The 26,516-nt window shown below is 50.8% G+C and overlaps 12 protein-coding genes across 12 annotated transcripts; 8 read left to right on the top strand and 4 right to left on the bottom strand.

The window, feature by feature from the left end:
* The first annotated feature begins 278 nt into the window (after window positions 1-278).
* M438DRAFT_406882 (uncharacterized protein) lies at window positions 279-2,435 on the top strand. Its single transcript, XM_029909872.1, has 2 exons — window positions 279-1,950; window positions 2,007-2,435. Exons 1-2 carry the CDS (start codon window positions 336-338, stop codon window positions 2,306-2,308), a joined length of 1,917 nt encoding a protein of 638 aa, XP_029758860.1. The 5' UTR covers window positions 279-335; the 3' UTR covers window positions 2,309-2,435.
* Window positions 2,436-2,718: 283 nt separating this feature from the next.
* Window positions 2,719-5,126, bottom strand: M438DRAFT_406881 (uncharacterized protein). Its single transcript, XM_029909871.1, has 2 exons — window positions 4,629-5,126; window positions 2,719-4,575 (listed from the first exon to the last, which is right to left on the bottom strand). The coding sequence occupies exons 1-2, from the start codon at window positions 5,026-5,028 to the stop codon at window positions 3,071-3,073; spliced, it is 1,905 nt and encodes a 634-aa protein (XP_029758859.1). The 5' UTR covers window positions 5,029-5,126; the 3' UTR covers window positions 2,719-3,070.
* A 195-nt stretch (window positions 5,127-5,321) lies between these two features.
* On the bottom strand, window positions 5,322-6,763 carry M438DRAFT_346929 (uncharacterized protein). Its single transcript, XM_029905792.1, has 3 exons — window positions 6,291-6,763; window positions 6,079-6,238; window positions 5,322-6,018 (listed from the first exon to the last, which is right to left on the bottom strand). Exons 1-3 carry the CDS (start codon window positions 6,707-6,709, stop codon window positions 5,695-5,697), a joined length of 903 nt encoding a protein of 300 aa, XP_029758858.1. The 5' UTR covers window positions 6,710-6,763; the 3' UTR covers window positions 5,322-5,694.
* Window positions 6,764-8,093: 1,330 nt separating this feature from the next.
* Window positions 8,094-8,870, top strand: M438DRAFT_406879 (uncharacterized protein). Its single transcript, XM_029909870.1, has 2 exons — window positions 8,094-8,195; window positions 8,341-8,870. Exons 1-2 carry the CDS (start codon window positions 8,124-8,126, stop codon window positions 8,704-8,706), a joined length of 438 nt encoding a protein of 145 aa, XP_029758857.1. The 5' UTR covers window positions 8,094-8,123; the 3' UTR covers window positions 8,707-8,870.
* Window positions 8,871-9,466: 596 nt separating this feature from the next.
* Window positions 9,467-9,872, top strand: M438DRAFT_45602 (uncharacterized protein). Its single transcript, XM_029910117.1, has one exon. It carries the CDS (start codon window positions 9,511-9,513, stop codon window positions 9,769-9,771), a length of 261 nt encoding a protein of 86 aa, XP_029758856.1. The 5' UTR covers window positions 9,467-9,510; the 3' UTR covers window positions 9,772-9,872.
* Window positions 9,873-9,985: 113 nt separating this feature from the next.
* Window positions 9,986-10,922, top strand: M438DRAFT_346927 (uncharacterized protein). The gene has a single exon (XM_029905791.1). It carries the CDS (start codon window positions 10,019-10,021, stop codon window positions 10,850-10,852), a length of 834 nt encoding a protein of 277 aa, XP_029758855.1. The 5' UTR covers window positions 9,986-10,018; the 3' UTR covers window positions 10,853-10,922.
* Window positions 10,923-11,118: 196 nt separating this feature from the next.
* Window positions 11,119-12,257, bottom strand: M438DRAFT_346926 (uncharacterized protein). The gene has a single exon (XM_029905790.1). The coding sequence runs from the start codon at window positions 12,175-12,177 to the stop codon at window positions 11,308-11,310; it is 870 nt and encodes a 289-aa protein (XP_029758854.1). The 5' UTR covers window positions 12,178-12,257; the 3' UTR covers window positions 11,119-11,307.
* Window positions 12,258-12,445: 188 nt separating this feature from the next.
* Window positions 12,446-13,613, top strand: M438DRAFT_321794 (uracil-DNA glycosylase). Its single transcript, XM_029902935.1, has 3 exons — window positions 12,446-12,868; window positions 12,922-13,381; window positions 13,433-13,613. The coding sequence occupies exons 1-3, from the start codon at window positions 12,501-12,503 to the stop codon at window positions 13,541-13,543; spliced, it is 939 nt and encodes a 312-aa protein (XP_029758853.1). The 5' UTR covers window positions 12,446-12,500; the 3' UTR covers window positions 13,544-13,613.
* A 129-nt stretch (window positions 13,614-13,742) lies between these two features.
* M438DRAFT_276888 (uncharacterized protein) lies at window positions 13,743-14,450 on the top strand (the record flags this gene model as incomplete). Its single annotated transcript, XM_029900882.1, has 3 exons — window positions 13,743-13,815; window positions 13,868-13,992; window positions 14,175-14,450. The coding sequence occupies 3 exons, from the start codon at window positions 13,743-13,745 to the stop codon at window positions 14,448-14,450; spliced, it is 474 nt and encodes a 157-aa protein (XP_029758852.1).
* A 4,562-nt stretch (window positions 14,451-19,012) lies between these two features.
* M438DRAFT_375737 (uncharacterized protein) lies at window positions 19,013-20,350 on the top strand (the record flags this gene model as incomplete). The annotated part of the gene is made up of 2 exons (XM_029908604.1): window positions 19,013-19,086; window positions 19,141-20,350. The coding sequence occupies 2 exons, from the start codon at window positions 19,013-19,015 to the stop codon at window positions 20,348-20,350; spliced, it is 1,284 nt and encodes a 427-aa protein (XP_029758851.1).
* A 1,256-nt stretch (window positions 20,351-21,606) lies between these two features.
* Window positions 21,607-22,902, top strand: M438DRAFT_346919 (uncharacterized protein). The gene has a single exon (XM_029905789.1). The coding sequence runs from the start codon at window positions 21,664-21,666 to the stop codon at window positions 22,717-22,719; it is 1,056 nt and encodes a 351-aa protein (XP_029758850.1). The 5' UTR covers window positions 21,607-21,663; the 3' UTR covers window positions 22,720-22,902.
* A 577-nt stretch (window positions 22,903-23,479) lies between these two features.
* M438DRAFT_406872 (uncharacterized protein) lies at window positions 23,480-26,486 on the bottom strand. Its single transcript, XM_029909869.1, has 2 exons — window positions 26,198-26,486; window positions 23,480-26,146 (listed from the first exon to the last, which is right to left on the bottom strand). Exons 1-2 carry the CDS (start codon window positions 26,453-26,455, stop codon window positions 23,804-23,806), a joined length of 2,601 nt encoding a protein of 866 aa, XP_029758849.1. The 5' UTR covers window positions 26,456-26,486; the 3' UTR covers window positions 23,480-23,803.
* Between the last annotated feature and the right edge of the window lie 30 nt (window positions 26,487-26,516).

Here is a 26,516-nt window from a genome sequence, read left to right as displayed (position 1 = left end):
GGATTGCGTCCGGAGAGAGAAACACTCTTACGAGCTAAGGTAGCTCTTTGGACATTAGCAACACCAGGACTTCGTCTTCCAGCAATCGCACAAGACGACCTGCTGCCAAAGCAGAAAGAGTCCAGATTCGATGGAACTTTTCTAGTTATTAAAAGGCAAGTCTGGAGGTCGGTTGCACAACAATGTTTCCCTTCTATCACATGCAACGCGCCACGCTACGTCATCCGTGAGCTTGCGCCTCACACACGGCAGAGCAAGAAAACATGCAAGAGCGAAACACAATAAAGACAATCCAGAATTCCCTAAGATCCCAAGACCCTCTTTCCCCATCGCAAATGCAAACCATCAACATGTCATCCTATTTCGACGTACTATCCTGGACGCGTGCGCGCAAGAACCGCGAAGCTTTGGAGAAGACCAACCCCCAAAACCCCGTTCTCAACGACGACGACGAGCAATTTTTGGAACGGATTACTAGTCAGGAAGCGGCCGTTCCTCCACTTCCCACCATCGAGCCTACGGTTATCGATGATGAGGGGAATGAGACTGAAGCTACTGCAACTCAGAAGGAGGCTGCTGAGATGATCTTGCCTTCTAGTCCTGGTGAGAGCAAGGAGAAGAGGACTTGGGCGAGTTATATTCCCAAGGTTCCTAATGTTGCTGTGCCTTCGGTGCCTGCGATGCCTTCGCTTGCTTCGTTGAGAGGTAGCAAGGCGGGTACCAAGGCTGATGAGAAAGAGGCAGTAAAGCTCGAGGACTCAGATGCAAAAATGGAAGGAACCACCGAGCTGAAAGCATCAAATGAGGACTCTACGCCAGATGCCACCCAAGACGACAAGAGTGACTTGACTGACAAGGCTGATGAGACTGTCGAAGCTGCAAAGGACACCGCCGAGGAAACCGCCGAAGTTGTGAAGGAGACGGCCGAGGAGACTGCTGAAAGTACAAAGAAGACAGCCGAGCAGACTGCTGATGCTGTGAAGGAGACGGCTGAGGAAACTGCCGATGCTGTCAACAGAACAGTCCAGGAAACAACCGAGGAGGCCGAGGAGGAGCTCGCCAAAGATGATACCAAAGATTCGACAACGACATCGACACCTGTCATCAACCAAGAAGTCGAAGAACCCGCCAAAGATGACATGAACTCGAAGACCGACCCCGAGTTGAAGGAAAAGGCTTCGGAGAATGTGCACGAGAGCAAGGAACAACCCGAAGAAGGCGGTGCCACCAACAAAGAGACAACCGGAGAAACCGAAGTCGGGAAGACCGAGGAGCCCGCCCAAAGAACATGGGCTTCTTACATCCCCGCTATGCCAGCTATTCCATCCATCGGCAGAAACTCAAAAGGCAAAGAAGCAGAGGAGCTGGCCAAGGAACAAACTCCTGAGGCCAAGGAGCAAAACGAGCGCGAAGTCAGCGTTCTCCTCGATCGTCTCAACCTGAGCGCCATCAACAACCGCGTTTTCAGCTTCAGCGACCAGTCTCAGAAGATTTACGGTGAATTCACCCTGATCCTCAAAGACATTGTCAATGGCGCACCCACCGCCTGGGAAGATCTCGAGGGCTTCATCAAGGAGAACGAAAAGCATCTCGAAGGAATGTTCAAGAACATGCCTCCCTTCGTGCAAACACTTGTCAAGTCTCTGCCCGCCAAATTTGCATCCTCGATGGGCCCTGAGATTATGGCTATGGCAGGAGATAAGCCTGGTAACGACTTGAAGCAGAGAATGGACGCTGCCAGCAAGGCCTCCTCTTCCGCATCCGCAGGCGTTCAGAACCTCAATCTCGATGTCAAGAAGAAGCAGAAGAGAAAGGTCCCCGGCCTCAAGGATCTGGCTTCCCAGAAGGGTACTGTGACCAGTATGTTGACCAACATTGTCAACTTCCTCAAAGTCAGGTTCCCGGCTTTCGTCACCGGCACTAACGTCGTGATGAGTTTGGCTGTCTTCAGTAAGTTCTTATCCTACCACATTCATAACAAAGATCTACTCTAACCTCCATCACAGTCCTACTCTTCGTATTCTGGTACTGTCACAAGCGCGGCAAGGAAGTCCGCATGCTCCGTGACGCTGAATCAACAAAAGCCTCAGCAAATATCTCCGAAGTCTCAGACTCAGACTCCTCGGAAGATGAAAAGGAAGCAGACACCACCACCACCCCAGAATCAGACACGGAAGAAGAAAAGATTGCCGCTGCAAAAGCCTATGCCGCTGGTATGCAAAAGTCGTCGGTCGGTGGACCTGACAATGCTGCCGCCCTACGTGCAAAGAAGATTCTGGAGCAGGATAAGAGTGCTGAGAAGGCATGAGTGGGTGAGCGAGCCATGCATGACTTATGAGGGTTTGAGACGTTCGTTTCTGGGATTGGGAATGATGATTATGATGAGATGATGATTCCTTTTTTTTTCTGTTTAATATACACTTCACTCTCCTACGATCTGTGTTCTCCGTTCCCACACTGTCATCGATTCGTTCTTGATGGTCTCGAAGTTGTCATGTTGTTGTGCATTGGAAACACGGCTGTGAGAATAGCAATCCTGTGATTTGTTTTATATGGGTGGCATATACAATTGATACTGAAATGGGCAGGATATGGGTCAATGTGTTTACTTATGGTGCAAGTCCTGCACTTGTTTGATCTGCTCCACCCTGATAGGTATTAGTAGTCAGTAGCAGACCTGATCACCGTTAAACTCAAGTCAAAACAAGATTGATTTTGAACTGGATTTTGATTGAATTGACTGGTATCTTTTGAACTTGGTCCCATTCCCATTTTTTGAGCACCTTCGTCATGCCGATATGCCATGCTTGTGAAATTATTAAAGGAAAGAAAAAAGTAAAAAAACAAACGCTCTGAATCAGCAAGTTTTGCGTTATGTGCTTGCTCCCTTTTTGGATTTCTCCCCATGCCAGCGCTCTAATAAACCCAAGAGCTCCATTGTGCCGAGAAGAAAAGAAAAGTAGAAAGCAAAGAAAAAAAAGTGAAGAAAAAAAAAGAGTAGAAAGGAGAAGAAAACAGAATCTCAAAATCTCGTGAATGCGTTCCATAAGCAGAGTTGATGGTTGGAGGATCAAGCGTAGCGTGTGCAGTGCAATTTGAGGCGGGTGCCAGTTGCGTCACGGCTCACTGATTCTCCCATCAGAAGAACACCTTCAAGGTTCCTCTTCTGTTCCTGCATTGAGTTGCAAGCATCGACACGACGGCGCTCGCGCTCGCGCACGATCTCACTGGCAATTGAGAACAATGTCTCAATGCCCAGGTTTGCAACAAGCATATCATGCTCCAAAACCATCTTCAAAAGTTCAAAAGGCAGAGAGAGGAGCGCAGATGACAAGATGTAGTTGGGCGAAGATGTGTCCGAGTTGCTAGGAGTTGCTGAGCCGAAACGAATGCTTGACATGGGACGTTGGGCGTCAGAGGTAGCAAATGCAGAAGAGGAGCGTGAATCGGGGCGAGATTGAGATGTCGAGGTCGAGTTAGGAGTGGCGGGGAGACGGGGTAGCGAAACAAATTCAGGAGCCGAAGTGTCGAGCACAAAGTCGGGGAAGATGTTGGAAACAATCAGGCACAGAGCCTGCCAGACAATTTGATCGGCGTAAGGACCGTACAAGCATCGCTCGCTGAGACAATAGCCGCAGATAGCAAAGAACAGGACAACTTCAAGCTCGTTGAATGAGAGAATGCGTGAAGCAATGTTGTAGGCATGCACAACGATAGTTTCGGCACTGAAGCAATGTCCAGCAGCAAGATACGACAAGATGTAGCGCATGCGGCTGCTCGGGGTGCTGCCCGGGGTGTTGAAGACATGCATGGGCTCGATGACCGAACCTCCATAGACGTAGCGCATGGCATCAGCGAAGGCGCTGGCATCTTGGAAGGTATAGCTGCGAGGAACATGGACGATAGGGGCGCGGGAGTGAGGAGTGCGAGACTGAGGGAGGCTGTTGACGAGCTTCAGAAGACCAGGGAAACGGGCGATGACAATGCCGTGCACAGGCAACATGACAGGGTTGGAAGATTGGTTGCCAGAGTAGATTTCGAGAACGTAGTCTGCGAAGTCTTGCTGTCCGAAGTATGAAGAAACGAATTCGACAAGGTGTTGGAGATTGGCGTCGAAAGGTGGCATAGTGAAAGTCGAATGGTGCGGTGCGTGAAGCTTGTGGGCGGTGAGAGCATCAGGGGTAGCGACAGCAGAATCACCAAGCGGCATGGACGGTGTGTGTGAAGGGGAAGATGAGATGCTTCCGAGTTGGACTCCGGTTCCGTTGGTGTGTGCAAAGCTATGGCCGTTGACCTGGGGAGGAGGGCCCATGACAGCCATAGGTGCAGGGGGGACAGTAGAAGTGTACTGCTGAGCACCAGGGTAGCCATCATAGGGAGCCATTGAAGGGGGCATGACTGGTACTGGTGGAGGAGGCATGAAGGCAGTGGTAGGGTTGGCAGGAGATGCGCTGGACGAGTCTTGGTAGCCGCCAAAGACGAGAGTTTCACTTTGTCTGGGTTGATGTCTGGGAACGAAAGGACGAGCTTGAGCGTCTTGGTGATGCTGTTGGCGACGGGGAGGAGCAGTCACTCCTACTTAACACTTAGTATGTTTGAAAAGATATGGAGCCTTTGTCGCGACTTACCATTGCTTTCCTTGTTCTCAACAGGCTCCATCTTCTGAGCAATCTCCATCTTCTCAGTGGTCTCCTCCTTTTCAGTGGGCTCCTTGTCTTCGGCAAGCTTCTTCATTGCGACAGGCTCTGCGACGGGCTCCTTTTCAATAGGCGGCTGTTTGACTTCATCGTCTTTGGTTCCGTTGGGCAAAGGCGCAGGGTCGTCATGCTTGGGCGCATCTTCATGTTGGACACCATTTACGCGCACTTCAGCTTTGTGCTCGTCGGCGGAAGGTGTTGCGCTCTTTGGCTTGTCGTCGGGGATTTGTTGGTCGCTCTTGCCTGCGGGAACGACTTTTGCGCGGCGGACGGTGAGTCGATGAGGGATGGCAGGCACGATGCGCTGCCGAGCCACTGGCTTTGAACTCATGGTGCGAATGATATGGCGACGAGCTGCGAGAGGCAAAGACTCAATATCAACATGCGCCTCTCGACTGCCAGACTTTCGATGTCTTTTCGAAACAAACGGCTCTCACAGCATGTCCGTCATCCGCGGGGCAGACACTAAACTTTTTGCGCTAGACATGGTCCGAGCGCCTTGCCATGTTTTTGGTGGTGACGAGCTGCCACTTCTGCTTGCATCTTGCTTCACTTGACACTGTGCCTTGTGCTAGCCTAACTTAGTTGCAACTATGTGCACAAGACACAGAGGCCTATCACACACCATCTCTAGGTTATACTGCAAGTTACGAACCATCAACAATATCAAACCAAGTTCTCGGTATGGAGACGGATATGTATAGTAGCACAGACTACTATTCCAGTGACACGGGAATTCCTGCAAACGCCCCAGGGGGCTTTAACACCATTCGGGTTCCGGCTCTTGTTTGCAAAACACACCTTCAATATCGCGATCCGCTGGGAAAGCAAGCATGTTCGTTCGACCATCCTAGATGTCTGCGGGAGACTTTTTGAGTATTCACCGAAAACGCTTACATTGATATTTGTACAAAATCGTCTTTGCCAGGTCATTCTGCCTGCTGCACCTCTCTCGTTCGTCGAACAATTGGATTGACTTGATCAAAACATGTCGACTCTATGCGGCCTGATCGTCGCGCGAAATACCCCTGTCGGCCTTGATTCCATGTCCAAATACAGGCAGGCCCCTGTTCACGAGCTCTTCCTCAATCACCTTCCATCTGCCAACCGCTCTTTCCTTGTGAATCGGTGTTTGTCGGCGTCCGCGCACTTGCAGATTGGGGTTTGCCATCAGCTCTGAGTTGGCCAACAGATCCTTGGACAGCTTCTTGGGCTTAGGCTTTGAAAGAATGGCCTGTTGGAAGTCTTTGAGGGTCGTTGCTCTGTGCATGATAATGTCCGGGATTTGCATGTTCGTGGCGGTCCGCAAGTTCTTGGTGAGCTGCAGAAAGAAACTATGTTAGACGTGCTGGTCTTATCTCCATCTTGGTCTCCCACTTGCCTTGAACTTTGTCTGAACGTCATTGACTTCGAAGGCCAGGCCTTCTTGTTCCAGCTGCTGCAGACGTGCCTCTCCAAGGCCAACTTTCTTTGCAGCTTCGATGACTCGCGCTCCAGCGTCCCTGGGACTCAGTCCATTGGCCTTCTTCACCTTTGACCATCTGCAGAGTGTCAGCGTGGCTCTATATTATCTTGAATGCATCTGCTTCATACCCCTTGTAGTTTGGCTTGTCATCAAACTGCAGCTCAAGCCATTTCTCGCTTCCGACGTGCTCCAAATCTTTGCCCTCAGTAGCAACAACGTATGCAGAGTCATCCTGTGGCGTCTTGGCCCATCCCTCGGGGATGTCCTCCTTGGGCAAATACCATCCTGGGAACTCGGGCTGCCTGTCTGAAGGGTCCAGAGCCTCTGTCGCGCTGGCTGTGGTCACATCGGTCGATTCCTCCTCCTTCTTTCCTCTGAAAACAGACTTGAAGCGGTCGACGAATGCGGGTCGGGCAGCGGAAGTCTGCAATTGACGTTGTTGCGAGGCGGCGCTGATTCGTAGTTGACAGGATCTGCAGGTGCTGGAAGAAGTCGATGGAGTCGCCAATTGGCTGACCGCCCGTCCGAAGGTAGATATCCGCGACATGATGTGTGTTGTTGCGTGTCGTGCTCGCTGTCGATTTGTTGCCCGTCGTCTTCGATAATCCGACTTTCTTGCCAAGATTGAGCACAGACTTTTGGAGAAGTTGATTGCGATTCGAGACACGACCTGCCGACTTTCGCTACTCCATGACACCTCCGACGAGTAACATACCTTGTCGTATCTCGGTAGTTCGAAATCGTCGCTTCTATCGACCTGTCACAATCTCCATGACGATATCTATCGGTCTTTGTGATCGCGATTTGATCCTCGAACAACGAGTGCTGAGTACAATATGGCTTGTCCTGTACCACAGGCTACTGTCTTGTAGCACGTTAACTGTATCGGCCAATCGATATAATCAGGAAACATGTTCCTATCTGGCTTAGGCTTTCTGATCCTGGCCAACTCGAACTCATCAAAAATATCCTCATGATGCGAGAGTAATTTGCTCTCCACATGTCGATTCATCCGGTGTACCACGCATACAGATAGTCCAACCTCGAATTGGTGCTGCTCAAACTTTGAGAATCGTTGGATATTCTTGTGGCTTACAGATCAGTGTTTGATGAAAGCAGCACTTTTACATGCTCTCTCGTGCAACATTATAAGACATGGGATTCTCTGCACCTCATTCCAAGGTAGCTGGATCAAAAAGCACTCTAGAGGCTGGGATGGCCATTCTTCAGATAAGTGACTTTCATCACCGAAGTTCAGAAGAAGTTATGGGCATATTACAGGATGCCGATGAATGAAACAAGAGATGAGAAAAGGTTTTTGTTTGTGGATCATCAGATAAACATCAGACACCAGCAGCGGAAGAGGGCGTCAGCTTCCTTTCGATTTTTGATACCGAAGTGAAAGTTGATGGTTCGTTGCACGTAGCTTGTCAACTACACATACGCAGATTGCAGAGCACATTCACATCTTTGCATCGGGTTCAGTTCTGATTCTCTTGTCAACATACCATTTCCCCTTGACCATACATTTTTGTCGCGTTCCAGGTAAGTCTGATCCGTTCTATTGCTTCGAACAGCGTCTTCCCTTCACTTGCAAGATTCCGGCGCGTTGTGGTCTTTTCCAGTCACATCTTAAAACTCCTTCCTCATCGTTCGCTGTAATTGCTCAACTACAAACCTCTACACAAGCCTGTTCTTGTCCATCTCTTTTCCTTCATCTTCTCCCCACCACAGGTTTCCGCGTGCAGATCGATAATTCACTGGTTTTAGCAGTGTTGCTCTTCCTTTTTGTATGTCCTCACACACTGCACACTTCCAACACCTGCGACACATATCTTCTTCTGCGACGCGTCGATCCCCTCGCGTTCTCACGGCCGCATCTCGTCACAGTCATCTAACCACCTCCAACCAGATCAACCTTCGTTATTACACAAACGTTTATCAAAATCGCCTCATCAACAATGGCCTCTCTCACTGACACCCAAACTCGCTACCTGGCTCTTGCCTGGCTTTGCTTCGATGCTGAACCCAAGGTAATTACATCAATCTCGATCCATCCATTGAGTATGAGATCCTCGTCTACTCAATGGCTGCAATAGCCATGATGCAATGCATGATAGTTTTGCGATCCCGGGTCTTTGTCGTTCAACCATTCGAACTAACACACCCTACTCACAGATCGACTATGAGCGCTTCGCCCAGCTCGCTGGCCTCAAGTCCGCACAATCTGGTCGTGAGATGCTTCGCGTAACCAAGAAGAAACTCCAGGAGTTCGCTCCCGTCTCCGCCGACGGCACTGTCGCTCCTCCCAACACTCCTGCCACCAAGACCAAGAAGAAGGCAACTCCCAAGACTAAGAGTACCGCCAAGGCCAAGGGAGGTAAGAAGCGTAAGATCACCAACGACAGCGATGAGGAGAGCGATGCTGGCGACGATACTCCTATCAAGAAGAAGGCTGTTGTCAAGAAGGAGCCTGTTGATGAAGACTCTGACACTGGCGCTGGAGCTGGCGCTGAGGTTGACTCTGGAGATGCCGAAGTCTGAAGCAGTCTTGAAAATCGATCGAGCTTGAGAATGTCTTTATCCAAGTCAAACTGCAAACGAGATTGAGCTTAATGGACGGGAAGAACGAGCAGGGCGCGTAGGGAAGTGCGAATGAAAAGGGGAAGCAAGTCTGCAGAATGTACAAAATCAACACAGAAACGGCTATCGGAGACCGCTCTGCCCAGCCTCTTCTCACTTTCGAAACTTCAATGTCTCAAACAATATGTGAAATCATTCATTGATGGTGATACTTTCAAATGCTCTCCTTGCCCATGTTACCAATTGGCGAAAGCTCTACACTGCACATCAGCACCCCGCTTCCAGACGTCTATCTCGTAAGGAAATCACAACAAAAGCATCAACTACCCTTCGCTCTTGTCTAGATGCACCCAACGAGTAGGCAAGAACGATGCTATCAAGATCTGGGGTTCGAAGTTCGAATATAACAGTCGCTATACACACGTCGCCTACACATCCCATTCACGCTATTGACCAAACTCAAACTTACTTCTGGATAAGGTCAGAACACCTGAGCGACTTTCTGCCTCCTGTTGCCTTGGTTCGAGCGGGGAAAGTGGTCAATCTGACGTCTTCTCATACCTTGAATTGATATGTAAGTGTTGAACATGAGTTGGAGCTTGCCATTTATCTACGCTGCTGCTTTCTCAACTTTTCTGAGATGTAGAAATCAATACGTGCTGAACATTCATATTGCGGGCTTGAGTCACTCTTCTTGAATGTCTTCTACTTCTAGCTCCACTATGTCCTCTTTTTCTGACCGCAATCGAAACATGTATTTGGAGAATGCTGGAGCTGTCAAGCGACAGCGTATCGACTCTTTGGCTGAGAGCAATATTACTCTTCCTTCTACTGGTGCTATATCTGCTATCCCAGTCGACAGTACCATGTATCGGGACTTGTATTCTGCCAACGTTCTTGCTCAATGCAGAGGTGAAGGTATACATTCGACCTTCTAGTCAAACTCTCAGAGACCTTGAAGCTGACAAGCATCTCAGACGTACAGATCTGCGATGGCATTGTCTCTGCCTTGGGTCATCACACTGACATTCAAGCTTCAATCCCTATCACTCAACCTGTATCCAACCGTCCTGATTTTGAACGTGGTCCGACTCCAATTCATCATGCCAGAGCACCACTTGATGGTGTAGGAGGCAGTGGTATAGAAGAAGAAGGCCTGGAAGTCCACCAGTGGAGGCTAGGAGAAGATATCGAAGGCAACTCTGGAGACGAAGGGGAAGACGAAGAAATGTCGGATTGGGCAGATGGATATTGGAGGGATGGCGTGCACTGGATGGGAGAGGAGGAAGAGGAGGATGAAGACGAAAATGATCAACAACCAGAGGACGAAGAAGAACAAGCAGAAGACAACAGCAACGACGACTTCCCAAATAACTTCAGAGGCCACGGCGGCCATGACCTCGGCGACCGCCTAGGCACACTACCCACAAACGACAAAGAAGGCACCGCAGCCCTAATCAAGCAGTCTCAACTCAATCCTCACCCTCGCTCAGCAATCTCCGACCACGGCTACCTCATCCAAATCGGTCTCCTACCTCACCCCATCGTCGAAAAGCCCGGCTACGTCTCTCGCATCCTCCGCGTACCAACCAGAATGACATTCGAGAAACTCGCCGAAGCCATCAACACAGCCTTCGACTGGACCGGCTTCCACCTCCACGAATTCAAACTCTGCAAACCCTGCCTCAAACGCACTCGCTGCATGTGCGTACTCTGCGAACCCGTAGTCGCCAAATTCAACCAAACTATCGATGGCCACGCCTACGTCGACGAATGGTACGAGCAATTCTACACCAATTTCGATGCTGATAAAGTGACCCTCGGAGATGTTTGGGGCCATGACGCTTGCAGAGCAATGAACATGTGGTACAGATACGATTTTGGCGACGACTGGCAACACCTGATCCATTTCCTGGGCGATGCTGATGATAGACTTGGTCCTGCTATGGCTTTACCTCGCAGTCAGGAGGTTTGGTGTTTAAGCGGTGAAGGACACCCTTGGCCCGAGGATATGAGAGAGGATTGGATGGACTGGAAAGATCGTACTAATCTGTATGAATGGGATCGCCAAATTGTCAATAAGGAGTTGCGCAAGCTGGAGATTTGAGAGAAATGGATTCATGTTGGATAAGAGATATGTTCTTAGCTTCTCGATATACACACTCATTTTCAGACTAGTTGTTCAGACGCAAAGTGCTTAGTTGTTTGGAGCATATGGCCATTAGGGACATCCACTACTTCGTGCTCTCTCTACACAATCGTGCAATCACAAAAGTTTCTTGCATTTCGACATGTCGACATGTCGACATGACTATAGTTACTTTGCCAGAAAGAGGAGGTCTGGTGCCTGTGTAATTCTTCTACTGCTATGTCCGTGTGAGAAGTTGTGTAAAAATTGATTCGCTGGATGTCGGAACCAACATTCTTACTTGTGCCAACTGTTGTGGTGTTCAAGTTGGGAGCTTTTGATATACTTGCTAATTATTGGGTAATGCTTAGGGTATCATTCTCAAGCTATCGATCATTACGTCGTTAAGAGTTGTGCAGCTAGGCCAGTGACGACTAGAAGAGCAAGCCGCCGAGAAGTGCTCCACCAGCAAGACCTCCCATGATTGGCAGACCTAGACCACCTCCGTAACCGTAGCCATAAGGACGAGAGTAGCCGTAAGCGGGACGACCGTACATTCCGTATCCTCCCATTGGGCCACCGTACATGCCACCTCCACCCATCATACCACCACCCATCATGCCGCCGCCCATCGGAGGACCGAAAGGATTGATCATACGAGTGTTGTTCTGGTTGTACTGCTGGCCTTGCACGCCTTGAGGAGGAGTGAGATAGCAATCGCGGCCTTCACGGTCCTTGCCAATGAGCTGAGGTTGACCGGTTTGAACGGCCTTTTGCATAGCTTGACGTAGAGCGAGATGACGTTGGTATGCCTTTTGCTCCTCCTCGGCACGCTTCTTCCGCTGGGCTTCGCGTTCCTGGTGAGTGCTCGATGTGACCTTGTCCTTGATCTTGCGGCCGAACTTCTTCATGCCGCTGGGGTTGGAGTCCTGACGCTGAGGTGGGCCTCTGGGGTCGTGGTTCTCATCGTCTGAACTTTCGGCGATGATATCGGCGTCGGTGGGGACACGACTCAGACCTCTGATACGGGCACGCTGTTCGGGCGACAAGGAAGCCATGTACTCGTCGTCATCGTAGGGGTGATGCCAGATGGCGCGCTCAGTGTGTGTGTCGACGTAGAATTGATGGCTGCTCTGAGGGTCGTACTGTCTGATCCAGCCTTGGGGGACTTCACGGCTGGCATCTTCCATCGAACGGCGATGGTCTGGAGGGATTCCATTGCGGGTCTTGTGAGGAGTGGGGTCACTCTTGGAGTATGGGGGAGGTTCGTCTCCGGGCACTTGAGCTGTCGAATAGGATGCCATTGTTGTGATGATTTTCTTGAATTGATTCTTAGGTGACGAGGTAGTTGTGATGGAAGGAAGACAGAAGCCTTAAGTTCAAGAGTGGAAGGTTCTTTGTTCACTCTGTGTCTCTTCGGCCGCGGGAGTGCGCGTCATAGGTCAGCGATCGCTACGCCACTCGGGCCTTCCGTGGGGAAAGCTTTCAGCCACATTCAGTCGTGAGTGAAAGCACGACCCAGCCAAACGCGTGATGCGCGTCCGCCTGAATCAATTTAACCAATTCGATCAATGCCTTTGTTCCCTCCTCGAGTACGACCCAATTTTTCCACTTAACAGCCTTAATCATGTCGCTCAAACGCAAGGCAGCAGACATTGTTGCCGCTGAAGCCAAAAAGCCTAAAGCGAACAGCTCTATTACCAGTTTCTTTGGACCTCCCAAGACCAATTCATCAACGTCATCAACGAACCCGTCCAAAGGGCCAACCGAACCAGCTCCTGCTCTGAAGTTCGACAAGGAAAAATGGGTCGCTGGCCTGACCGATGAACAAAAAGCATTGCTCAAGCTCGAAATTGAGACACTACACGAGAGCTGGCTCGCCGTCCTAAAAGATGAGATCACAAGCAAGTCCTTCATTGAATTGAAGAAATTCCTCAAGAGCGAAGCCGAAGCTGGGAAGAAGATCTTCCCGCCATCAGAAGACGTCTACAGCTGGTATGATACTATCAAACACTCTAGTCTCTCTTTCCGACTAACGACACAAATAGGTCGCGACACACGCCGCTCAGCACAGTCAAGGCCGTCATCCTGGGCCAGGACCCGTATCATAACCTCAACCAAGCGCATGGTCTCTGCTTCTCTGTCAGACCACCGACTCCTGCTCCTCCTTCGCTTCAGAACATCTACAAAGCGTTGAAAAAAGAATACCCGACCTTCGAGCCTCCGCCGAACAAGGGAGGTTTACTTACACCATGGGCTGACCGTGGTGTCCTGCTGCTAAATACTTGCCTGACTGTTCGTGCCCACGAGGCTAACTCTCATGCGGGCAAGGGATGGGAAAAATTCACACAAAAGGTTATCGACCTTGTCTGTCAGAAGCGTACCCACGGTGTGGTCTTCCTGGCTTGGGGTTCTCCTGCACAAAAGCGTTGTGCAGGTATTAATGGCTCTAAGCACTATGTGCTCAAAAGTGTCCACCCTAGCCCTCTCAGCGCTCACAAAGGCTTCGTAAGTCTTGTCTTTGCCGAAACATGACCATGCCACTGACCAGCCATCTAGTTCGACTGTGGCCACTTCACCAAAGCGAATGAGTGGCTCAAGGAGAGATATGGCGATGATGGTGTGATCGACTGGAACCTGAATGTTGCTCCTGAAGACGCTGGCGTCTAAAAGGACGCTGAATATATGCATGATGACTGTGATAATTACATACAAATCAAAAATGAAGTATAGCAAGACTTTGGCAATTCATAATGAACAAGTCATTTTGGTGACCCTGTCTTTTCTACCTGAAGCAATTTCTTCTTGGCGGGCTTGACTATTTTTCCTGCACCATCATCTCTCAGTAAATCAACCACAACACACCAAAATGCCGGCAGTAAAGAGATATGCAAAGGCAGATAAGCCCAAGAGATTGAGAAAGCGCAAGGCTAGAACTGAAGGTGCGTTTGTGGAAACACTGTTTGTGCCCGCGTACTAACCAGACATGTTCAGTCTCCGATTCTTCAGACTCCTCGGATTCCTCATCATCTTCAGAGTCGGAGAGCAGTGACTCGGAACCTGAACCCAAGAAGAAGACTGTTGTCAAGACCAAGGCAAAAGCCAAGGTAGTCCAAAGGGTGTGTCAATATCTTGCGCAACCTCCAGTCTTCAATTTCATCTTAGAGCTTTACTCGAATTCCCTTGCGTCTGCCACCACCACTCGGTAGTGTTCAGACCCATCGCTCACACTGTCCTTTCCTTCAGACGAGGTTGCGCAGCAAGGAAATCTATTGAATACAACAACTGACCATATGACTAGTCACCATCTCGGTCATCCTCACCAGAAGAGGATCAGACCATCGCTCCTAGTGGACCACAAGTTGCGGAATCAGAGGCCGAAGATGCATTCACCTCATTCTACTTGCGCCAGATGACGACCGAATTTGCGGAAGACCTGGACAAGATACGCTCAGCAGGTGACTTCAACGACAAATCACTCGGTCTCTTGATCTCGGCTCTCAAGCAGGGACGCGAATGCTTCGACAGACACGACAGACTGGCTGTTGGGAAAGCCATCGTCGCCGCTAATCAGTGAGCATGAGAGACCTCAAACTCTCGACATCCTTCCTGCACCTCTATCCATCCATGCGTTCAGCTCCATCTTCTGTCATGTGAAAGAGTTTTGATCAGAGGGTGGAGGTGTGGAGTTGACTGCCAATTACGAGCAAGGCACAAGGATGCTACTTCTCAATATTGTTGAGATGGGATCTATCTTGCTGAGAAAACCGGGGCGTTCCAACTTCCCAGCTCGGTCCTATCGTCTTTTTCGTCCTCTCCACGATCCCTCCAGCTCCAATCGTGTCTGGCCATACGCCACGAGTTCTGCAGCCCAGGAAACCTTGTCCTTCCCAAGATATTTCGAAACAAGATACTCAAGAGGGATTGGACGTCAATCTTGTGTGATAAGGGTTCTTGCGTCAGACGATCGATCTGCTGTCACATCTGCCATTCTCTTGGGTGTGTATTTTGCAGGGTTCTGCTGCATAGGACGCGAACTTGCAGCAAAGACTAGGCCTGGGAAGACGAGCAAGCACTTGAAGGCCATGAGGCGGGTTCGTCGGGTTTCTCCAGAGTAACGCGGTAGTGAAGGATGCGTGGAGCGGAGAAGGGTCCACAAGGGATCTTCAATACTCAATTCTTTGTTCTAATCAAATCAACCACAAAGGTCTATTCCCTAGTTTTGAACGCTGTGACATTCCATGATGGATAACAATTGGCTGAAATAACCTGGCTGTGTAGTTCGGTACAGACGAACGCTGTGTCGTTGCTTGCAAACGTGGGTTTGCCTCTTGAGATTCGCCATCTCGGCGTAACATTGACCCAGATGGATCTACAACTAGCCGCAAAGCCTATCTCTGGTACGGCACAAACCTCCGACTCTCTACGACGTACGAGGAAGATCACCACTGGGCGCAGTCAACAACCTCGAAGCAAGCCAGCGCTGGTTCAGGTGGAAACAGATTGCCATTTCTGTTAGGACATCCTGGCCCAATAACCAGATACTGCGTAGCTACGTCTAAGGATGTCGCGTTGTAGTGTTGTATGGAACACACCTCTCGTCGTCTGCCGTGCTCAGAAACATGGGGAGCCGAACAGGGCGGGTAGGTACATCATATATTGGCACAATATGTGGTTGCTGGCGTGAGTCCAGAAGCAACACGGCGTTCTTCAATAATGCTTACTCTCGTCTCCAAAGAGCCTTACTTTGCAGAGGCTGATGGCAGATTTGGTTTGCAGAGAAGTCAACCTTCTACCAAACCAGAGAGCACACGGTCGAATTATCCCCGCCGACTCGGCATGTGCAGAAGCTTGGGTTTACGATTACTGAGCGTGGGGCCTGCTAAAGTTGACGGGGTGAATTGGCGCTTCCGTTGGCCCAGCACGAGCCTCAGTACAAGTCGCCAGGCACCAGATCTCTCGATCTGTTGCGTTGCAGCAGCTGCAAGATCAGCTATGGTACCACTTTCCGCACAACAGGATTAATCAGAATGGTTCAAGGGTTCAAAAAACAGAGAAGGGGTGGCCAGGTTCACATTGTTGAGTAAGCTGGCTTGCGCACCACAACTGGACGACGGTCTGACCTGACACACACACACAGCCGTGTATAATTGCCCTATGGATCGCAGGTATAGCAGCTGCTGATAAGAACATGCAATTTTGAAAATTGAGACACGGCTTCACATGGTCGCGGAAACAGCTCCTCCTCACAACGATAGGAATGTGCGGCTAGTGAGGGCCACCGGACTTGCATGCCGCTGCGTAGGGGAATATTCATCGACTTGAAGGTTGAAAACAATCCTAGCGGCTCATCAGATTCAAGTGGAGTCTCCGTACAGCTTTGCATATTAGCTGCAGGCAAGGGGTCGTACGCGAGGCGTGCGGCTCGGCCACAGGTCATGGTCAAAGACCCAATCAAATGATGTGCAGCGAAAAGTCCACGCGTGACGAAGCAGGCGTGTGAACAGCGACCTTTCTCCTCAAGGCTCGAACAAAGAAACGACCAATGTTGGAGCTTGATTTTTGCCAGTGTCGTAGCTTCCACTTTTGAGGCTCTGTTTTGACACAGGTGAGCACTTGACGCGGAGGCTGACGCCAGTCAATCCTTTGCCCATCTTGGAAGTTGCAAACAGCGCGGCGTCATTCGAACTTTCCAACGGCCGGTTTTGCCCATCCAATTTTGCGGCCGAGAAAAGGCTTCGGGGAGTTTCTGCGTTTCTTTTTTGTAGCGCCCCCTCGTGCGTAGGAAATGGCAGCAGCACGCTAGGCACATTTACCCCACGCTATGATAGCCAGGTCCTAGCACTGCGAAGCACCGAGCCTATTTCTGATTTTCCAGCGCCAGTTCGGACAGTTGACACAGAAATACTGCGAATTTCTCGTGATCCGATACCATCAATCTGCTGGAAACCCACTGGTATTCCTCATATCGCACACCCACTGACTCGAAAGAGGTCATGTGTTAAGCTTCAGAATACAGGTCGGACGTAAGGCGGAATGCGATCTAGCAAGGTAAAATCTGCGTGTTTCCCAAGCAGATCTTGTTAACACGATCGCCGGGCCAATACTGGCCAGTGACAGCCCCCCATGGACACAGGCACATGGGACAGATCTCGCATATTGCCAACGGCTGCAAACCAATGTCCCGGAAAATATCGCGTACCTCTACAGTATTCTCAAGATCTGAGTTGCACAGATCTAAGGTGATGCTTGTCTTACTGACTTGGGCTTCTCCACTCTCAATCAACGGAGGGGAGTATTGTGTAACACTGACACAATACCGTGCCGCTTTCTCAGGGATGCTGCCGAGTTTTCAGTTCAAAAAGCTCCGCGCAAGCTGATCAACAACCCTAGACTTCTGGAGCGTCAGACGAAGTTGGAGCCGCATTCACCACCAATGATTACGCCCATCTGTATTATCGGTTTCACCCTTGCATGAAGGAGATATCTCCTCGTGTGTTGTACTACGGGGCATGCATATGCGGCGTACGAGATATCCAGATAAGCGAGGTATTCGCCACACTCAATCGACATTTCTAATTACTGCCCCGGAATGTCCAGAGGTACGTACTGGTGGACGAACGGGGCCAGCCATCGTATCTCAGAATCTGTGGAACCACAACCTGCGAGAGTTCACCTCAATCGTAACCGAGAAGTGTTTTGCAGGCACGCCGACGAACAAGCATGAGAAGAAGTCCAGCAATTCCTGGCTGTCAAAGTAAATCGGAGACATGTCTCCAGATAGTTGAGAAATGACGGAAAGCGTACCAGCACTAGGGCTGGTTCCCGCGGCCGGTGAGCTGTCTACGGGCGGGCCGTTGTGCTTGAGACTGCCAATGGAACCCTACGATTCGCGCGAACCAAACCAGTAACACCCCGGCCGCTGGGGGTTAGCTGCATCGAGTCTATCTTGGTAGAATACTTCTGGCCGTTAGTAAGCGTCGAATGAGCACTCAAGGAGCAAGCCAAACCGAGCGTTTATCGAGAAAGATATTTGGAAGCCCAGGGCGATCAATCTACCATGCCACAAACGCGATTGGGTCGTGACTACCCGAAAAGCGATCGCGGCACCTGCCCTCAGAAGCCAGCGGCCACGTCAGATTATTCTCAACCCACGCTGCTGATCCTCAGGGACACAAGAACGAAAGCTCCATTCGACTGCAGTGAGCTATTTTGTTCACATGGCACATTCCAAGGGGGCTCACCGCTGCATGGAGTGGTCTACACGGCTGAGGACTGCAGATGTGAGTGTACTCGAATCGAATTCCATGCGATACTCGGGATAACGTGTCTCTGAGACTATGAAAGCAACGGGAGTATGAGGTACCTCGCAGCTGTCAAACAGCACCCAACAGACAGCGAAAGAGAGGGAAGTTGGCGTTTGGTTTTACAGATGGAAAAAGTGACGTGAGGTTGGCAAAGCCAAACCCAAGCAGGCAGGAGATCGGGGAACGTGGCCTGTGTGTGCAGCTCTCAGATAAACGAGATCTTGTGCTGCCGGCGAGTGGAGGCAATGCTCCGAGCGCGTGTCCCGCTACTCCACTTTTCTCACATCTCAGATCGGCCAATCATCGAAATTCCCAGGAACACGATACCGAGCAACCGAACAGCAGCTTGAGCCTTGAGCTGGGCCGCAGTCATGGTCCGAGCGGACGGAAAGAGTTGGCGCGATCGAAGCTCAGCCTTTAGACCTCGGCGGCGTTCTGCCAATGACACCAGACTGCAAATCCCAGGCCCTCTTCTCTCTAGCCCCGATCTGCTGCTGCAAGGCTTTTATCTCCCCGGCCGCCCTCCTCAATCTCATCTTCTCTCTCATCGACCTTTCGTCTCTCGAAGCACGTTTGTTATTAGACAAATTCGAGTCCAAGCAACAACTACTTCAACCTTCTCTCAATCATCAACCACCTGGCTTATCGGCCATACTATTCGTCTCTACATCTACCTCGAACCCAGCACTACGGTACCCCTTCGGTGTACAGACCCAATCATCGCAGCTTCTGGCATAATTCTCCGAGACCCCTTCTCTCAAGGACCGCTTTCGTGACCTTGCAACTTCGGCCTATTTCTTCTCAAGTTACACAACCGGCATATTTCGACATCATGCCTCCTCTCAGAACCATCCCCGCAGCCAAGCCAGTCAAGACTGAGCGCACCCACGAAGAGAACCAGGAGAGGTTTGTTCTAGCTCCATATTTTTCCGTTGTTTATCGCTCCTAACACCATCTCAGAGCTTACATTGCAGCCTCTCGTCGCAGTGACCGCAGTCTCGAGGCTCGCGTCGAGTCAGCTCGTCGTGCTTCGGAGATTCACAAGAGACGCACAGGCAGATCTCTTCGTGTGACCGAGCAAGACGTTATCAACGAAGAGATGTACGAGGAAGAGGATGACGATCTGCCCATGCAGTATCGTCGCCTTACCGCTCATCTACAGACATCCAATGCAGACTTCGATCGTAGATTGGCGGCATACTTGACCAACCACGTCGCCATGCGAGCTGCCCTAGGCCACAACATTGGAGAGGGATACAACCCTCAGCAATACTCGAACGCTCCTCAGTTCGCCAACCAACTAGGCCAATTCCCCCAGTCGTTCCCCAACCCCATGCTTCCGCCTCAGATGGCTCAAAGGTCACCCCACAGCTTCCGCGCATCACCTTACCCTGCACCTCAGCAGGGCTTCCGTCAGAACATGCACGGTCGCTCAGCATCCATCGCTACTCCCCAGGAGTTGCAAAATATGAACACCTATCCTTCAGTACAGAGCCCTAATGCTGCTTTTATCAAGCCTGAGGATCGTCGCATGTCTCTTCCTGCTCAGTCCCAGCAGAATGCTGCACCATCATCACCACACCTCACTTCCGCTTCTCGCACATCATCATCCACTAGCCTCACGAATCTGAAGCACGAAGCTGCCAAGCAGAGTACCAATGGCCAGACATCTCCTGTTGCTCAGACCACGCCACCGGCGTACGCTGCTGCTTACAACAACGCATCTTCTGGCGGCCTTGACCCAAGCATGATGAACATGATGCCTTTCTCAACTTCATTGCCTTACGAGTCTCAGCAATTGCTTGGACCTAGATTTGATCAGAACGACCCATTCTCGCAGATGCTCATGGGCGGCTATGGTCAGCAGCAGTCTCAGCCATTCTACACCTACAACCCCAACCCTTCCAAGTTCAAGGGCAACAGCCCTCAGTTTGACGGTATCAACCAGACCCTCGCTCCCGGTATGCTCGACACCAACATGGACAAGTACAGCACACCCATGTCAGGTGCGGATTCTGCCATCACTCCCTCCTTCGGTTTCGACACCAGCTTCGATCCTCTGAAGGGTTTCTCAAGCGGAATGACCACACCTGGCGAGAACGACTGGTCGAGCCTACTCGACTCGAATGTTTGGGAGGACCAGAGCTCGCAGTCTGCGGCTGTGAACTAGGTCCATCTCCTTACTTCTTCGACTTCTAATGTTCACTTCTAATCTACTGTATTGATATAAACTTGGGTTTGGGGGTTTCGGTGTTTTAACGATACCTCGGATAATGGATTCTATTGGGTCAAAATGGGAGGATGTCTTATGGGAATGGCGTTTTGTGGCATATGCACACATGGGAATTATGACGGATGGGCTCAGGGGATACTATCTTTTCTCTAGGATATGACTGAGCTATGATCGATGAACAATGACATTGATTGCCCTGTAAAGGGGTGGTCTATTTTTTACCACACCGAATTCCTTGTTTCCTTGTCCATTGTCTGTTGGAATTCATTCAGACGTGATTGTGATGCAAGATGTCTCAACTAAAGACAGCCTATTTGCAATATGGGCTTATCTAGGCCAGCGTTCCTGTCGGGGATGCACAAACAACGACAGGAGTTTAAGCGGTGACGCTTTCCGGAACAAAATTGCGAACGTGGGCAGGAACAAAAACAAAAAAGCAAATGGGCGCTCGAGTTAGACGCATGTTTCTGCACGCTTTTGCGCAGCAGGATTTAGCCATGTGCCTATTTGTCACGGCAAGCGTCGGATTAGCCTTGCATGGGAAGAGCGCAAAAAAAAGAGGGGGCGCTGAGAAGAAAGCGGATGCGTCGTATGTCGTTTAGGCAGGAGTCAGCGACCCTGTTTGTTTGGAATCTCGTGCTTTTTGGAGAGGTGACAATATCTTCGATAGCAATACCGAGACGCGATTGACACTGCCATGATCCGTATCTCGGAGCAAGGACCCATGGGTTCTCAATTTACTTAGATCGGATTTGCAGCGCCAGACAAGCCTTCTTTTGCTCAGATCTGTAGAGATCCCAAGGGTCCTGTTGGCATCGAGGAAAACACGCGGGCATGGCACCGCAAAGGCGATCGTGGCAGTTGTGAGCGGGACAGAACGGATGGACGACAATCGCGAGCAAAGCAAAGTGAGACAGATTGACGCCAGAGCTCAGGCAGATAGATTGGGTAGGGTAGATTAGCTTTGCGCGAGAGATCTGAAAGCAAAACGTGAAAGCTGAGGCCCTTTTGGCAAGCACGAAGTTCTTGCAAGAAGAAGCGACGAGGCGCCGTCGTCGATGGGTGGTGCCGTGAATCGCTCGCTGTTTGTGGAACTGGTGGTTCGCTACCCCACGATACGGGCGTTCTTAGGACGATCGGGGCGGAAGGGTCAAGATCCCGCCGGCGAGAGGCAGATGATGCCGTGAACATCGTGCTAGAACAGTACAATCCAAGTTGCATAGCACACAAGACACCATGACCCTTGCGGCATGCCTCCTACCAACCCTTCCCGTACCCTTCTGATCGCGCCGCTCCCTCGTCGCTGCCGCCCCGTCCTCACCTTTCCTGACGCCGCCACCGCGAGAAACTCGTCTACGTCATCACCGCTGTGGTATCGCTCCGGCACACGAGCGACGACAGCGGCAGCAAGGCACAACAATGCCTGCAGAGTGATACCACCGACACCGCGAAGCTATGCCACCATAGCCGGTGACCCAATGTCGGCTGGCTCGCCGGACCCCTCGTCGTCGCACTCGGACCCGTCCTCGAATGACATGCCATGGCCAAAGGCACCCAAAGGCCATCCACATCCAACACCTTACCAGATCCTCTCCACCACCGAAGCCGAACCGTATAGCAAACGTCGATTCTACGAACTAGTCAAACTATACCATCCCGACTCTGGGGCTTGCGAGAAGCATCACCATCACCACAATGTACCACAAACATTGCGGCTGGAACGATACCGTCTCGTCGTAGCAGCCCACACCATTCTCTCGGATCCGGACAAACGCAAAATGTACGATCGCTTCGGTGCCGGATGGAGTGGTGTACCCAGCACGGTTGGTGGTAAGCCTGGAGCCGGTGCACCCGCAGGTCCCTTCAGCGGCTGGCGACACCATGGAGACTCGGACATCTGGGGCAATGCAACATGGGAAGACTGGGAGCGATTCTACCAACGTCGAGATGGCGTGGCACATCAAACACCACGATATCTATCCAACGGCAACTTCATCTTATGCGTCATCTTGCTCGCTATGATAGGTGCCTCGTTAAATCTAAGTCGAGCTGAAACAGAAGGCGACAAAGTCGTAGCAGCCAGAGATTTGGTCCACGATCGCGCGAGCAAGGAGCTCAGACGCGTGCGCCAAATGTCCGAGAACAGGCCCAAAGAAGAGCGTATCCAATTCTTCCTCCGACAACGAGAAGCCACCATGCACGGCATCGGTGTCGAAAGCCTGAGGGACGACAAAGTAGCCAAATTATTACCAGAGCAAGAAACCTGCTTGAGCGACGAGCTGCGGACTGGAGATCGCGATGCATGACCTCTTTCCTTATATTTGTACATATACTGCATTCCTACCTACAATATTCTGATGACCGCACATATAGGTTACAGAAGGGGCGTTTTTTGGGTGTGCGAAATACCATTGATTTATGCTTTCTGCTATCTTTTTTCTTGAACCCGCGACTACGTCCTAATTAACTTTCTAATCGTGTTACCGTCATCAATTGTCTCCAACTCAACTATATCATTCTCATCTCAAGCCCGACAATGTCATGATGGGTCACCTTTTTGACAAGAGAAAGATGATACTGCATACAATCAATTCTCATTAGAAAGAAGGCTCACAACTTCCTCATCTTCCCATGAGCCCATCACAATTCTTACATCAGACCCTCTCCCAAAACAACGCGGTATCTACTGATCTATTCCTCTATGCCCGAGAACCCAAACCTACATCACCGACGCTATCTTCTCATGATCGAGATTTCCAACAGGGTGTCCCGGTCAGCTGCAGTGTTGATATATGTAGTGGTGTTAAACCATTTCGCTAGGATGTGAATTATCGAGGTAGATATATATATATACACAACTACCACTTGTTGCAGAAATATTGTTATTATTCATTGTGTTGATATGTATAAGCTTACAACTTTTTTCTCTCTTGTTGTTGTGTAAGTTGTTTCTTGGTCTACTGTGATGCTTTGGGTAAGTCGTTGCTTCCTTTTTGGGGGGTTTTCAAGGGTGATTTATTCTTTGTTGTATTCGATATGGATCGCTCCTACATATCTTCTTTGAGGAGCGATACTTGGGAAGGAGCGATATAGAAGGAAGGAACAATGGCAGCAGCACCGATGTTTTACAAAAGGAAGGCACAATCAAGAAAGAATGAAGCAACGCAAGAAGAAAACAAGTACCTAGTCAATGGTCAACATCACCAGATGACCCGTGAGCGCGAGCTTGAGATATCACACAGTCCTGAAATTCATCCTTGTACGAGAGTCTTTTGGTGTTGGTAATAGTTTCATTTCATATGATATATGCAAGTTTCGATTTTTAGTCCGGCAAGCGCATTCATTTCCTGACCGTCTTCCCATCATAGAAATGTATCACAACAGGGGTATTCACAGAGATGAGATGGAACTCCCGAGCCCCTTGAGCTTGCCTAGACGATCCATGACAGCATCTACCAAAGCAGTCTCGCGGTCCAACATCTGCATCACCTGTGCAATCTTCTGTTTTCTGAAGTCGACGGGTATACGGCTTACACTGGCGCTAAGATCTTGAGGTTCGCTCTCATCATCTTGCGGTGTAGGGGCGATGGCTTTTTGCTGCTCGGCGGCTTCCTTTGCGCGGGCTACAAGTGCTCGTTGCAGTTCGCCGACTGCTTGTAAGCGGCTTGTAAGATCGTCGTCTGTTGCAATGCTTTCTTGTGCGGGTGCCTCTGTCTCGCCGAGACTAGTAGAAAGAGAAGAGACTTCGGCTGCCCAAGCTTCTTCCTTTGCGCTCAACTCCTTGCCACCTAGACCTGCCATGCGACGGCGCATAGCCTCGACGCGCTTGGCGAGTTCCTTTGATCGATTGCGTGCATTCTCCATGCGCTCGTCGATTCTCTCCTTGCCGACGACACGGGGTTGATCAGTACCTTGGCCATCGTCATCGTCTCCTGTTACAGCATCTGCACGTCTGGAGAGTTCATCGACGTGACGGATCTGCTCTGATAGTTCGGCGCGCATTCTCTCGCAACGACGGAAGAGGTCGGCAGCTGCAGCACCCAGTCTACTTGTCTCTGTGGACAACAGGCGGTGCGCATCGGTAAGGATGTCTAGATTGACGGGAGAGAAAACGACCTGTTTCTTCAAATCTGCCCTTCTTACATTGGTGTTTCTTTGAAGAGCAGAGTCAAGGAAGCCTGGAAGAGCAGAAGTAGCGAAGAATGCCTCGGATGGTTGATATGGTTGGCGAACAGATGGGGCAGGAAGTGCAAGCGGTGTCTCGTCAGGAGCGAATGAATTGTAAAGTGATCGGTCGACTGGCAGATCTAGAACCACAGCTTGAGGCTGGGAAGAGGAAGCGGTCAAGATGAAATGGCCCAAGTCAGAGTCGACGATCGAGAGACAGGCGGGCGCTACCGAGGTCACAGAACCGTGGTTACGCTTAAGGATCTGGTCTACAGTAGATTTCTCGACGTCAAACAATACGTCGAGACGGAATGCAGCGCCAGAATCAGTAGGGTTGATGAGCTCATCCTCCAGAGGAGCGATCCAGGATTCAAGGGAAATGTTGTAAATACCCTCGTTGGAGCTGAGGAAAAAGCCATAGCGACTAGTTGTGGTCGGGGTGAAGGTCGGCCATGAATTTTTGGTTTCTGAAGTAGTCAAGGTTTCAACCAGGAGCAGTTCGGAGAAAGTCTCTTCCTCGTCGAAGCGACGGCGGAAGGCAGCACGTCTGGATGGTAGCCACTGAGCTTCGACACCATCAAGGTCCAGACAGACATGAACCTTTCCTGCAGCAGTAGCCAGACATACTATACCGACGGAGAGATCATCGTGACCGAGGAAGTCGTCCTGGTCTTCTTCCTGCATCAAGGCGTCATCGTCGAGACGAGGAGCAATAACAAAAATGTCGGTGATTTGATCAAAGTCGGGTTCAGGGTTGAGATAGAAAGGGCCTTGCAGTTTGGGAACAGCAGGAGGGTTAGCAGGACGGTTGTAGACCTCGAATTCATTCAAAGTATCGGCATGTGAGACGACCAAAGGCTCCTGTGCATCTATGTCGGCGAGCCACTTTTGTTGCTGGTCGACAATGCGACGTTCTTCCGGGGTGGGATCAGCTTGGGAGATGGCCTCGGCTTTTGCTACGACGGCGGTCGACAATGAAGGGATAGTGGTCGGAGTAGGCTCCCACTTTGAGGGAAGCAGGGGGCAGAGAGCGTAAACATCGCCCTCGGTCATGGCAATCCAGAGAGTCATGGGAGACCAGCCGTGTTCGTCCGAGGTGGCCCTAGCACCAAAGCAAGCAGCAGCGACCTCCATCTCAACCGAATCGGGCGAGAAGCCCTTGCTTGTACCGTACTTGGAAGCGGCAAAGTCCTGGTCCGAAGAGGTGGCATTGGCAAGCTTCTTCAAATCCAAAGCCAGCTCAGGTTCATCGAACGAGGCACGCGAATCGCGATTGAGCTCCCAGAGACGAACGCAAGCATCCTGAGTGACAGTGACCAAGCAGCTGCCCATGAAGCCCATGGGGTGCCATATGGCCGACACAACGGGGGCCTGTTCAACAACATGGGCGGTCGGACCGAGTTGGAAAGTCTTGATGCGCAGAGGAGAGGTATCCTGGACGGAGAGATGCGATGAATCAGGGAGGACAGCGATGTGGACGGTGTGAGTAGTGAGGATTGCGAGGTAGTCGCCGTGAGGAGAAACGACAAGCTGCTTGATCTGGCTTGCGACGGGAGTCTTGAGGACCTGTTTGGGGTTAGAGTCGAGTGGTGTCTAGTCTGGCACGAAGGGACTTGCTCTGTAGTTTTGGTCTTGGGTGTTCTTGGGGGCATCCTTTAGCATGACCAGGTCGGACCAGCGAATATCGTTTCCAACCAGTACAAAGAGCTCGGTGCCGCGGTGGGCGATTGTGCGCGAAGGGCCGTGTGAGGCATCCTTGTCGTTTCCATTTCTGTAAGCGGCAGCCGGCTTGGAGTCTGTCGCTCGTTGGAACAGATTGAAACCAGGTGAAGGAGCCGAGAGCCACGATGGAGTGTGCCCAGCCACTCGTGCCATTGTGAGGGGTGTTATGGATAGAGTCGTCGGCGGAATAAAAAGGGAAGAAGAAAAGAAGAAG

Source organism: Aureobasidium pullulans, assembly GCF_000721785.1.
Source record: "Aureobasidium pullulans EXF-150 unplaced genomic scaffold scaffold_13, whole genome shotgun sequence".
In the NCBI taxonomy this organism is placed as follows: Eukaryota; Fungi; Ascomycota; class Dothideomycetes; order Dothideales; family Saccotheciaceae; genus Aureobasidium; species Aureobasidium pullulans.
This window is presented reverse-complemented; position numbering and strand designations above follow the sequence as displayed.

Coding starts and splice junctions, on each gene's coding strand:
- M438DRAFT_406882 (XM_029909872.1), top strand. CDS start 336: ATGCAAACCATCAACATGTCATCCTATTTCGACGTACTATCCTGGACG. Junction 1,951..2,006: donor GATGAGTTTGGCTGTCTTCA/GTAAGTTCTTAT, acceptor CCTCCATCACAG/TCCTACTCTTCGTATTCTGG.
- M438DRAFT_406881 (XM_029909871.1), bottom strand. CDS start 5,028: ATGAGTTCAAAGCCAGTGGCTCGGCAGCGCATCGTGCCTGCCATCCCT. Junction 4,576..4,628: donor TGAGAACAAGGAAAGCAATG/GTAAGTCGCGAC, acceptor AGTGTTAAGTAG/GAGTGACTGCTCCTCCCCGT.
- M438DRAFT_346929 (XM_029905792.1), bottom strand. CDS start 6,709: ATGTCGCGGATATCTACCTTCGGACGGGCGGTCAGCCAATTGGCGACT. Junction 6,239..6,290: donor GACAAGCCAAACTACAAGGG/GTATGAAGCAGA, acceptor GACACTCTGCAG/ATGGTCAAAGGTGAAGAAGG. Junction 6,019..6,078: donor ACGTTCAGACAAAGTTCAAG/GCAAGTGGGAGA, acceptor TTCTTTCTGCAG/CTCACCAAGAACTTGCGGAC.
- M438DRAFT_406879 (XM_029909870.1), top strand. CDS start 8,124: ATGGCCTCTCTCACTGACACCCAAACTCGCTACCTGGCTCTTGCCTGG. Junction 8,196..8,340: donor GCTTCGATGCTGAACCCAAG/GTAATTACATCA, acceptor CCCTACTCACAG/ATCGACTATGAGCGCTTCGC.
- M438DRAFT_45602 (XM_029910117.1), top strand. CDS start 9,511: ATGCTGGAGCTGTCAAGCGACAGCGTATCGACTCTTTGGCTGAGAGCA.
- M438DRAFT_346927 (XM_029905791.1), top strand. CDS start 10,019: ATGGGAGAGGAGGAAGAGGAGGATGAAGACGAAAATGATCAACAACCA.
- M438DRAFT_346926 (XM_029905790.1), bottom strand. CDS start 12,177: ATGGCATCCTATTCGACAGCTCAAGTGCCCGGAGACGAACCTCCCCCA.
- M438DRAFT_321794 (XM_029902935.1), top strand. CDS start 12,501: ATGTCGCTCAAACGCAAGGCAGCAGACATTGTTGCCGCTGAAGCCAAA. Junction 12,869..12,921: donor TCAGAAGACGTCTACAGCTG/GTATGATACTAT, acceptor CGACACAAATAG/GTCGCGACACACGCCGCTCA. Junction 13,382..13,432: donor TCAGCGCTCACAAAGGCTTC/GTAAGTCTTGTC, acceptor CCAGCCATCTAG/TTCGACTGTGGCCACTTCAC.
- M438DRAFT_346919 (XM_029905789.1), top strand. CDS start 21,664: ATGCCTCCTACCAACCCTTCCCGTACCCTTCTGATCGCGCCGCTCCCT.
- M438DRAFT_406872 (XM_029909869.1), bottom strand. CDS start 26,455: ATGGCACGAGTGGCTGGGCACACTCCATCGTGGCTCTCGGCTCCTTCA. Junction 26,147..26,197: donor CCCAAGACCAAAACTACAGA/GCAAGTCCCTTC, acceptor AACCCCAAACAG/GTCCTCAAGACTCCCGTCGC.